Source organism: Pseudophryne corroboree, chromosome 6 (genome assembly GCF_028390025.1).
Source record: "Pseudophryne corroboree isolate aPseCor3 chromosome 6, aPseCor3.hap2, whole genome shotgun sequence".
Lineage (NCBI taxonomy): Eukaryota > Metazoa > Chordata > Amphibia > Anura > Myobatrachidae > Pseudophryne > Pseudophryne corroboree.
The window spans coordinates 43,648,073-43,661,281 of NC_086449.1; the positions used below are offsets into that span (position 1 = coordinate 43,648,073).

Sequence of the window (13,209 nt, forward strand, 5' to 3'; positions counted from 1 at the left end):
ACACTATACGGAGCATTACTACACATATATTACATTATACAGGGTGTTATAAAGGGCATATTACACTATACGGGGCATTACTACAGATATATTACATTATACAGGGTGTTATAAAGGGCATATTACACTATACGGGGCATTACTACAGATATATTACATTATACAGGGTGTTATAGAGGGCATATTACACTATACGGGGCATTACTACACATATATTACATTATACAGGGTGTTATAAAGGGCATATTACACTATACGGAGCATTACTACACATATATTACATTATACAGGGTGTTATAAAGGCATATTACGCTATACGGGGCATTACTACACATATATTACATTATACAGGGTGTTATAAAGGGCATATTACACTATACGGAGCATTACTACACATATATTACATTATACAGGGTGTTATAAAGGGCATATTACACTATACAGGGCATTACTACAGATATATTACATTATACAGGGTGTTATAAAGGCATATTACGCTATACGGGGCATTACTACACATATATTACATTATACAGGGTGTTATAAAGGCATATTACGCTATACGGGGCATTACTACACATATATTACATTATACAGGGTGTTATAAAGGGCATATTACACTATACGGAGCATTACTACACATATATTACATTATACAGGGTGTTATAAAGGCATATTACGCTATACGGGGCATTACTACACATATATTACATTATACAGGGTGTTATAAAGGGCATATTACACTATACGGAGCATTACTACACATATATTACATTATACAGGGTGTTATAAAGGGCATATTACACTATACAGGGCATTACTACAGATATATTACATTATACAGGGTGTTATAAAGGGCACATTACACTATACGGGGCATTACTACAGATATATTACATTATACAGGGTGTTATAAAGGGCACATTACACTATACGGAGCATTACTACAAATATATTACATTATACAGGGTGTTATAAAGGGCACATTACACTATACGGAGCATTACTACAAATATATTACATTATACAGGGTGTTATAAAGGGCACATTACACTATACGGAGCATTACTACAAATATATTACATTATACAGGGTGTTATAAAGGGCACATTACACTATACGGAGCATTACTACAAATATATTACATTATACAGGGTGTTATAAAGGGCATATTACACTATACGGGGCATTACTACAGATATATTACATTATACAGGGTGTTATAAAGGGCGTATTACACTATATGGGGCATTACTATAAATATATTACATTATACAGGGCGTTATAATGGGCATATTACACTATACTGGGCATTACTACAGATATATTACATTATACAGGGTGTTATAAAGGGCATATTACACTATACGGGGCATTACTACAGATATATTACATTATACAGGGTGTTATAAAGGGCATATTACACTATACGGGGCATTACTACAGATATATTACATTATACAGGGTGTTATAAAGGGCATATTACACTATACGGGGCATTACTACAGATATATTACATTATACAGGGTGTTATAAAGGGCGTATTACACTATATGGGGCATTACTACAAATATATTACATTATACAGGGCGTTATAATGGGCATATTACACTATACTGGGCATTACTACAGATATATTACATTATAAAGGACGTTATTATAATAGCCGTATTACACTATACAGGGCATTACTACAGATATATTACATTATACAGGGAGTAATAATGGCCATTTTACACTATATGTGGCATTACTACAGATATATTACATTATACTGCTCATTATAACTGGTATGTTACACTATATGGGTGATTACTACAGATATATTACATTATACAGGGCGTCATAGTGGGCATATTACACTATACAGGGCATTACTACAGATATATTACATTACACAGGGTGTTATAAAGGGCATATTACACTATATGGGGCATTACTACAGATATATTACATTATACAGGGTGTTATAATGGGCATTTTACACTATATGAGGCATTACTACAGATATATTACATTATACTGCTCATTATAACTGGTATGTTACACTATATGGGTGATTACTACAGATATATTACATTATACAGGGCGTCATAGTGGGCATATTACAGTATATGGGGCATTACTACAGATGTATTACATTATACAGGGCGTCATAGTGGGCATATTACAGTATATGGGGCATTACTACAGATATATTACATTATACAGGGGGTTATAATGGGCATTTTACACTATATGAGGCATTATTACAGATATATTACATTATACTGCTCATTATAACTGGTATGCTCCCTCTGTTATGATGACATATCTGGCCCTCAGGTGCTATATTTGGGCCCCCATCCTCTCAGACAATTACAATGTAAATATAACTTATAGTAATATTCAGCCGTTTTCATGCAAGTATGTGAACATCTTGGCGGCAGGTCATTGGGTAATTTAGAAAATACAATTTGCATTTTGTAATATGTAATTATATTCATAGAAACATTGGGCCCTAAGAACTGTAATTGCTGAGGGCCACTATAGTGTACCTTCCAACTTTTCCTATTTCAGTGTCAGAACTACTAGACACGCCCACTGTGACATGGACACTCCTGTAAGGTGACACAGCCTCACGCACATTCAAAGCAGGGGTGGCATATTTAAAGGTGGTTTTAGACCTCATGGGGCCCTGAGCAAGGCACTGATTTGGCGCCCCCCTTCCTCAAAAAATTCCCCACCACCACAGTCAGTCAGTGTATGCTAATTCACGTTACAACACACAGTAGTGCCCCAAATTCAGGTTTTGTTACACAGTAGTACCTCTCATACACATTATGCCACTCACTAGTTCCCCTTATATATAATGCCCACAGAAAGAGTGCCCCTTACAAGAATAATGCCCACAGTAGTTATGCCACTTACACACATAATGCCCATGGTAGTTGTGCTCCTTACACACTTAATGCCCACAGTAGTAGTGCCCCTTACACACGTAATGCCCATGGTAGTTGTGCCACTTCCACATATAATTCCCATGGTAGTTGTGCTGCTTACACATAATGCCCATGGTAGTAGTACCGCTTACACACATAATGTCCACGGTAGTAGTGCACCTTATACACATAATACCCATGGTAATAGTGCTACTGTCTTATACACATATAATGCCCATGGTGGTTGGGCTGCTTACACAGATAATACCCACGGTAGTAGTGCCCCTTATACATATAATGCCCATGGTAGTTTTTCCCTATACACACATAATGCCCATTGATCCCTTACACACATAATGCCCACGGTAGTTGTGTCACTTACACATATAATGCCTACGGTATTCGTGCTGCTTACACACAATGCCCACCGTAGTTGTGCCGCTTACACACATAATGCCCACGGTAGTAGTGCACCTTATACACATAATACCCATGGTAATAGTGCCCCTTATACACATAATGCCCACGGTAGTTGTTCCGTTTACACTTATAATACCCATGGTAGTAGTGCCCTTATACACATAATGCCGACAGTAGTTGGGCTGCTTACACACAATGCCAATGGTAGTAGTGCCCCTTACACACATACTGCACACAGTAGTTTTGCCCCTTACACACATAATGCCCATGGTAGTAGTGCCTCTTACACACATAATGCCATGGCAGTTGTGCTGCTTACACAGATAATACCCACGGTAGTAGTGCCCCTTATACACATAATGCCCACGGTAGTTGTGATTCTTACACATAAAATGCCCATGGCAGTAGTGCCCCTTACACATATAATGCCCACAGTAATTGTGCCGCTTACACACATAATGCCCACAGTAGTAGTGCCCCTTACACACATACTGCCCACAGTAGTTGTGCCCCTTACACACATAATACCCACAGTAGTTGCGCCACTTACACAGATAATGCCCATAATAGTTGTGACACTTACACACATAATGCCCATAGTAGTTGTGCCGCTTACACACATAATGTCCATGGTAGTAGTCCTGCTTATACACATAATGCCCACGGTAGTAGTGCTGCTTATAAACATAATGCCCACGGGAGTTGTGCCGCTTACACAGATAATGCCCATGGTAGTTTGCCCCTTACCAAGTACACATAGCAGGCTGGCAGCCACATTGCTGTAGGTGATAAGCTGAAGCAGTCTGGAGCTTGGTGGCGGTTGGTGACCGCATAGGAACAGTCTCTTGAGGAGAGAAAGACTGCTGCTGCAGTCTGTTTCAGTGCAAAGCACCGCCGCCCGCCATTGGGACAGGAGGCACCAGAAACGGGAAGGAGGCTGACATTGCTGGACAGTCCGGCACAAAGTTAAAATAAACTACAGCTCCTGACAGCAATTGCTGATGGGAGCTCCAGGCTGCAAGGGCTGCTGGGAGCTTACTTTATTTGGAGTTTGTGAAGTACGGTGTAGTGCCGGACACAGGCGTATCTTCACAGATTTAGCCCTGTTGGTGGGCCCCTGGGACATGCCAGGCCCTAAGCGACCACTTTGGTCGCACAGTGGTAAATCCATTACACACACCCCCCGGCCTCTTGGCAGCCTTGGTTTCTGGATATGACACACCCACAAAACCCCTGCGTTTATGTAACCACTCCTCCCCGTACCTCACTATCTGTCAATCACTCAGCATCTTATTCCACAATACGCCCTTTGTCACAAGACCATCAAAGCGCAGTATAAAACCATCGTCCAACTGCTAAAATATAGGAATTTACGTCTACAGATCGTCTACAGATGGCCTTACCCTCTGCATCCAAGATCTGGTATGTATCGCATACAGGAACTTGGTGCATATGAGAAAAGTGGCCAATCCTCTGAAAACATCATTTTCGGAAGTTTGGCTGCAGTTTTAGCTTTGATGCAACCCGCCCTGGGACTGTGTTGGGGAAACCGGGACATATGACAGCTCTATGTGTGCGATGGCTTAACAAAGTTTTATTTGGAACAAAGAGAAATGCGCTTGCCAGTAGCCACAACCAATTAGTGACCACTGTACACAAACGCGTTGGGTGTTCACAGATAAACATTGGAGGTGACCTGGGAAAGAGAACTGGGCTGCCTCTACAAGAGTGGAGACCTCATTACCTAGGCACAGTACCTTAATGACGTAATTAAGGGCTCATTAACACAATAAACCTTAATATAGACAAGTCAGGACCTCCAGCGAATCCCTGAGCTTCATCAGGAAGTGCAAACCCGTATTTGGATGGGTGTGGTATGCAAGGTCGACAGTAATTAGGTCGACAGGGTCTCTAGGTCGACATGGTGTAGGTTGAAAGGTCAAAAGGTCGACGTGAGTTTTTTAATGTTTTTTTGGTGTTTTCTCCGTACAGTGACCGGGAACCCCAATTAGTGCACCGTGTCCCCTAGCATGGCGAGCGAGTTTCGGGCAACGTGCCTCCCTACGCTACCACTGCGCTCGGCACAGGTTACTATACCCAATCGTAGTCCGCGTGGATCGTTAAGTATGAAAAAGGTCCAAAAAAGAAAAACATTGTGAAAAACTCATGTCAACCTTTAGACCATTGGCGTTTCTATAATGGGTTCACGGGCACCTGAGACCAGGGGGGGGGGCCACACCGCACACGCTGCACCCATTTCTCCTATATTTACCTTTCCGGACTCCATTGCTGACCCCGTGTGGGCCCCCTACCCTCCCGTAGCTGTCGCGCCGCTGCTAGCGCACTGACCACTAGAGGCGCGGCGGCCATTTTTTGGAGTCCTGTGCATGGGCTGTAGACTCTCGCACTGTGCCAGAGTCTACAGCGTTCAGAGGCGCGGCGGTTACGGGAGAGGAAGGGCCCACACACGGAGTCTGCATACGGGTCCCCTCCTCTCTAGAGGCGCCCCTGCTTTAGACCTGTCGATCTAGAGACCCTGTCGACCTAGATACTGTTGACCTAGAGACCGGATCCCATGTTGGATATATGACATAGGCTGCAGTGGTTTATTGGAAAAACCAAATATTTAAAAAAAAATTGGTATTTACATTTTTTTTTTATTTACTTTTTTCCAATTTTGCAGATAAGTCAGACAATTGCCGGCAGGTAGGTAGTTTAAAGCTTGGATAAGTAATACGTCTACAGGCTGTATAGGGACAGAGATTAAAAAGGCAACTCACATTACATACAGCAATAAAAGAAAAGTGCACAGAAATAGTTAAAATAAGGGCCTGGACCTACCAGGACACAAGTAGGGTTAAATTAGGAATCCATTGCTGCTGTAATGCCAGGATGACACAAGGGTTAAATCCCTGTGCGTTCCTGGGTCACAGTCCCTTCCAGTCCATCAGTAACATGGACAAAGTTCAGAGCATCAGATAGTGAGATAATGGAGGGTTGCTACACATCAAACACAACACACACTCACACAACACACACTGTGACACTGATCTGCAGAAATACAAAGACTCACAGGCTGCACACGGACACACACATGGGTGGACGGTAACCTCTGCAGAGGGAGCACACGGGGAGAGAAGTGGCTGCTGGACGGTAAGCGCGTTCTGCATCTGTGTACTGTATGCGTCATGTGTCCCGTGTAACGTTCACGTGTGGTTTTTATTGATCAATTCAATATGGGGTTGAGTCCAAAATGCACACCTGTCAGCTGCAAGTAACTCGCACGGCGTGCAGCCAACTAAGGCTCTGAGGTGATCGCATTAAGAACACGGGGACGCAAATCGGAATGACATGGAGAAGCAGTGACAGCGAGAGTTTTGGAAGCATGCCGGTGTCAAGGCGCAGTTCCCCTGCAACCGGCGGCCATGCACCATTGAACATTCTGAGCAACCATAGGGTCACTCAAATGTCCCATGCTGCAGCGCGTCTCAGTTATGTCCCTTTGGCAGTTATGGTATAGTTGTATACGTCTATGAATCACCCGGCTCTGGAGGGGCTGGGTATGATTTACCGACGGACACAATAGCGACGGTCAAAATCCTGACAGCCATTGAACTGCAGTCAAAACCCAGACACCGGCAGTCATTATGCCGACATGTTCAAAATGCTGACATAGGCAGAGCGCCGACATTTGAAATACCGACATGTCAAAATACCAACATGAGTTTTTCTAGGGGGTTTTGCGCCAGTGTCGACATAGGTTGACATGGACACTGCGTCCCCAAACATGCGGGCACGGTGCCTTACTGCGCTCGGCACACTGTTATATTCCCCCTCCAGGTCCACTGGAATGGCAAAGTATGAACAAGACTGTTTTGGGGGGAAAAATCCCTTAAAAATGCATGTCGCCATTTCAAATGTTGGTATTCTGACCATGTCAGCATTTTGAGCGTGTTGGCATAATGAATGTCTGTATTTTGACTGTGTCGGTATTTTGACTGTCGGTCAATGGCTGTCGGGATTATGACCGTCGGTATTGTGTCCGTCGGTAAATCAACTGCTACCCCTCTGGAGAACGTGCAGCACAATAGTATGTAAGTTCATTCTGCATACTGGAGTCACGTGCATCTCTTCACCACCGCCTATGCTCACATACTGCTCACTGCTCCAATCAAATCAGCAGTTATGTGTTTGTAACAGAGCCGTACTGAGGGTGATGCGAACAGAGCCGTCACCCTAAGTGGGCGGCAGCTGACTTCAGCGTATGGTGCATTGTAATTGTGTCCCTAAACCAACCACTAACATTGTGTACAGGTGATAGATCTCTATGTACAGGTGACATCACTGCCTGTGTACAGGTGATAGATCTCTGTGCACAGGTGACATCACTGCCTGTATACAGGTGACATCACTGCCTGTGTACAGGTGACATCACTGCCTGTGTACAGGTGACATCACTGCCTGTGTACAGGTGATAGATCTCTATGTACAGGTGACATCACTGCCTGTGTACAGGTGATAGATCTCTGTGCACAGGTGACATCACTGCCTGTATTCAGGTGACATCACTGCCTGTGTACAGGTGACATCACTGCCTGTGTACAGGTGATAGATCTCTATGTACAGGTGACATCACTGCCTGTGTACAGGTGACATCACTGCCTGTGTACAGGTGATAGATCTCTGTGCACAGGTGACATCACTGCCTGTATTCAGGTGACATCACTGCCTGTGTACAGGTGACATCACTGCCTGTGTACAGGTGATAGATCTCTATGTACAGGTGACATCACTGCCTGTGTACAGGTGACATCACTGCCTGTGTACAGGTGATAGATCTCTATGTACAGGTGACCTCACTCGCTGTGTACACGTGATGCATCTCTATGTACAGGTGACACCACTCGCTGTGTACAGGTGACATCACTGCCTGTGTACAGGTGACATCACTGCCTGTGTACAGGTGACATCACTGCCTGTGTACAGGTGACATCACTGCCTGTGTACAGGTGATAGATCTCTATGTACAGGTGACCTCACTCGCTGTGTACACGTGATGCATCTCTATGTACAGGTGACACCACTCGCTGTGTACAGGTGACATCACTGCCTGTGTACAGGTGACATCACTGCCTGTGTACAGGTGACACCACTCGCTGTGTACAGGTGACATCACTGCCTGTGTACAGGTGACATCACTGCCTGTGTACAGGTGACATCACTGCCCAGTGTACAGGTGACATCACTGCCCAGTGTACAGGTGACATCACTGCCTGTGTACAGGTGACATCACTGCCTGTGTACAGGTGACATCACTGCCTGTGTACAGGTGACATCACTGCCCAGTGTACAGGTGACACCACTCGCTGTGTACACGTGATGCATCTCTATGTACAGGTGACACCACTCGCTGTGTACAGGTGACACCACTCGCTGTGTACAGGTGACACCACTCGCTGTGTACAGGTGACATCACTGCCTGTGTACAGGTGACATCACTGCCTGTGTACAGGTGACATCACTGCCTGTGTACAGGTGACACCACTCGCTGTGTACAGGTGACATCACTGCCTGTGTACAGGTGACATCACTGCCTGTGTACAGGTGACATCACTGCCCAGTGTACAGGTGACATCACTGCCTGTGTACAGGTGACATCACTGCCCAGTGTACAGGTGACATCACTGCCTGTGTACAGGTGACATCACTGCCTGTGTACAGGTGACATCACTGCCCAGTGTACAGGTGACACCACTCGCTGTGTACAGGTGACATCACTCGCTGTGTACAGGTGATAGATCTCTATGTACAGGTGACCTCACTCGCTGTGTACACGTGATGCATCTCTATGTACAGGTGACACCACTCGCTGTGTACAGGTGACACCACTCGCTGTGTACAGGTGACACCACTCGCTGTGTACAGGTGACACCACTCGCTGTGTACAGGTGACACCACTCGCTGTGTACAGGTGACATCACTGCCTGTGTACAGGTGACATCACTGCCTGTGTACAGGTGACATCACTGCCTGTGTACAGGTGACACCACTCGCTGTGTACAGGTGACATCACTGCCTGTGTACAGGTGACATCACTGCCCAGTGTACAGGTGACATCACTGCCTGTGTACAGGTGACATCACTGCCCAGTGTACAGGTGACATCACTGCCTGTGTACAGGTGACATCACTGCCTGTGTACAGGTGACATCACTGCCCAGTGTACAGGTGACACCACTCGCTGTGTACAGGTGACCTCACTCGCTGTGTACACGTGATGCATCTCTATGTACAGGTGACACCACTCGCTGTGTACAGGTGACACCACTCGCTGTGTACAGGTGACATCACTCGCTGTGTACAGGTGATATCACTCGCTGTGTACAGGTGACACCACTCGCTGTGTACAGGTGACATCACTCGCTGTGTACAGGTGACACCACTCGCTGTGTACAGGTGACATCACTGCCTGTGTACAGGTGACATCACTGCCTGTGTACAGGTGGCTTCACTCGCTGTGTACACGTGATGCATCTCTATGTACAGGTGACACCACTCGCTGTGTACAGGTGACATCACTCACTGTGTACAGGTGACATCACTCACTGTGTACAGGTGACACCACTCGCTGTGTACAGGTGACATCACTCGCTGTGTACAGGTGACACCACTCGCTGTGTACAGGTGACATCACTCGCTGTGCACAGGTGACATCACTGCCTGTGTACAGGTGACACCACTCGCTGTGTACAGGTGACATCACTCGCTGTGTACAGGTGACACCACTCGCTGTGTACAGGTGACATCACTCGCTGTGTACAGGTGACACCACTCGCTGTGTACAGGTGACATCACTCGCTGTGCACAGGTGACATCACTGCCTGTGTACAGGTGACACCACTCGCTGTGTACAGGTGATATCACTCGCTGTGTACAGGTGACACCACTCGCTGTGTACAGGTGACATCACTCGCTGTGTACAGGTGGCACCACTCGCTGTGTACAGGTGACATCACTCGCTGTGTACAGGTGACATCACTGCCTGTGTACAGGTGCTAGATCTCTGTGCACAAGTGACATCATTACCTGTGTACAGGTGATGTCACTGTGTACAAGTGCTCTGTTTCCATGTATATTGCTCTTCAAGCAAAGACAGGTTTTATTTAGTTTGATGGAAAATTAGATGACATTGAATAGGTGAAGATAGTTGATTTCATTCCATACATGGTGCTGCAGAACCTCTTCCTACTCCAACACGGGGCCTAATTGAGACCTGATCTCTGTAGTGCGAATTCGCACAGCGGGCGATTATTGAATGACTGCGCATGCGTATGGATCACAATGCGCAGACGCGAGGCCAAACTGCGAAAAAATCCTGCATCTATTATAATCGCTAGGTGAACTCAGGCTGATTAACAGGAAGTGGGCCTTTGTGGGTGGTAACTGGACATTTTCTGGGAGTGTCAGGAAAAACACAGGCGTTCCCGAGCGGTTTCAGGGTGGGTGTGTGACCCCGATCAGCCTGTTTGTATGGCACTGTAGGAGTAAGCCCTGGGCTACACACAGACTGGAAATACATTCGATGGCGAGTGAGTTGTGAACGGATTTGCAGATGTTTGGCGACGTTTTTGCACGGAGTACACATGTATTCGCATACTTGCACAGGGCGGGTTTTCACTCTCTATGGGCGGCGGCTATCCGATCGCACACCTCTGCAAAATCGCATTGGAGTGATCCGGTCTGAATTAGGCCCTTAAAAATCATATTTACACATCGTCAGGGGTAGAAGACAGGTTTCAATGCGGAGCCTTTTCCCGATGCACCTTAATCCAAATGTTGAATCTGTAGTTTACCTGTGGGCACTACAGTCATTTTCTTACACGTCCAAGGTTACATAGATGCTTTCTCTGGGTCATCACATTTAGGAGCCGGTGCAGAGTTGAACTTGTGCCCATTTGAGAGGCATATCTTGCAAGTTTTCCCACTGCACCTACTCCAGAAGCCTGAGTGCGCGAATACAGGTGCATTATAGCCTTACGCGTTTCAGGCACATCTTGAACTTCAGCTAAAGGGACGTAATGGGTCTGTATACTTCCATGCGTGCAATACTGCAGCGATTATGGGCATGTGTGTCTTTTTGAAACCTCACTGACACTGCAGCTATATAACTATAATTCCACAGTGTATATTTTGTCATATATTGCCACATATGCCCGAAATTGCTCTACCTTTGTATGACACATATCTCTGTACAGGTAACACTTCTCTCTGTGAGTTACCATCGTCCATCCTCAGTGAGCAGGTGACATGTCTCCAAGTTCAGGTACTGGCACATAGGACTTACCCAACCTTTGTAATGGAATAGTGGAATGCTCTTTCTCTGTTCCTCCTGGGAACATTTGATGTATCTGGGTCTCCACAAAGGAGTAACTGTGCAAAGAACCTCATTGTGAAACCCAATTTCTCTATTTTCCCAAAGTGGAGAATAAAATGGATGATTGTTAGTTTTCTAATAACAGTGACTTTGCTGAAAAGCAGGGAAACTGAGATTACCTACGCGTTTCATTGACTCTCTGTGAGTATAGAGAGCTGGCACCAAGCTATGCCACAGAGTCATTATTGGCTGGGGTGATGGTCAAACCTTTTCTTGAGTTGCGTTCTAAACAGTATAAATCTACCAGAAAAGTAGAACAGGGGATCCTCGAGTGATATACTGTGTGACATAGCTTGGTGCCAGCTCTCTATACCCATAGAGGGTCAATGAAACGCGTAGGGTTTCTAAGTTTCCCTGCTTTCCAGCAAGAGTTACTGTTATTGCTGCGTCACATTACTGCAATCCATGTAACCAGCAGTTACATCTGTTCTAGGTTCTGTACTGGAGACACTGCTCCTCTCCACAAACCCTAAAAGAATGAAGCGCAAAACAAACTCGCAGAGTAGCTTTAGCACAACCTTAAACCCCAATATATGTATATACATGACACAAGTCAAAGTCTAAGAGTGATTAGATAAAAGTAATGAAACTAAATCACTGCTGCGAGACAGCAATGTACACTCCGCAAGTTATCACCGGGGGATCTCACTGCTCTGCTTGGTTCCAAAGGATTTATTGGGAAACTGATAATATGCACTTATTCAATAAACTGAATATAAGCTACTTGAATATTTAATTTTAACCCTTAAATTAAGGGCCTAATTCAGAGTTGATCGCAGCAGCAAATTTGTTAGCAGTTGGGCAAAACCATGTGCAGTGCAGGGGGGGCAGGTGTAACATGTGCAGAGAGAGTTAGATTTGGGTGTGGTGTGTTCAAACTGAAATCTAAATTGCAGTGTAAAAATAAAGCAGGCAGTATTTACCCTGCACAGAAACAAAATAACCCACCCAAATCTAACTCTCTCTGCACGTTACATCTGCCCCACCTGCAGTGCACATGGGGGGTCCTTCCGACCTAATTGCACGCTGCCGTTTTTCGCAGTGCAGTGATCAGGTCACTACTGCGCATGCGTATGCACCGCAATGCGCAGGCGCGACATACGTGTACAAAGCGGATCGTTGCTGTGCGATGGATTTAACGAAGAATCCATTCGCACAGCCAAACGCAAGGAGATTGATAGGAAGAAGGCGTTTATGGGTGTCAACTGACCGTTTTCTGGGAGTGTTTGAAAAAACGCAGGAGTGTCCAAGCGTTTGCAGGGCGGGTGTCTGACGTCAATTCCGGGTCCGGACAGGCTGAAGTGATCGCAAGAGCTGAGTAAGTTCTGAGCTACTCAGAAACTGTACCGTCCGGCTGCACATGCGATCGCACACTTGCACAGCAAATATACACTCCCCAGTGGGCGGTGACTATGCGTTTGCACGGCTGCAAAAA

The 13,209-nt window shown here is 45.5% G+C and overlaps 1 protein-coding gene across 2 annotated transcripts in view; it reads left to right on the forward strand.

Annotated features, from left to right (window-relative positions):
* Window positions 1-6,315: 6,315 nt before the first annotated feature.
* MOGAT3 (monoacylglycerol O-acyltransferase 3) overlaps window positions 6,316-13,209 on the forward strand; it is an 81,610-nt gene continuing 74,716 nt past the window's right edge. Inside the window, exons 1-2 of one of the 2 annotated variants that reach the window (XM_063930157.1) lie at window positions 6,316-6,494; window positions 11,596-11,663. In XM_063930157.1, the coding sequence (XP_063786227.1) occupies window positions 11,648-11,663 (16 nt within the window). In that variant the 5' untranslated portion in view covers window positions 6,316-6,494; window positions 11,596-11,647. The remainder of the gene's footprint in view (window positions 6,495-11,595; window positions 11,664-13,209) is intronic. The other variant, XM_063930158.1, reaches the window with a different exon arrangement.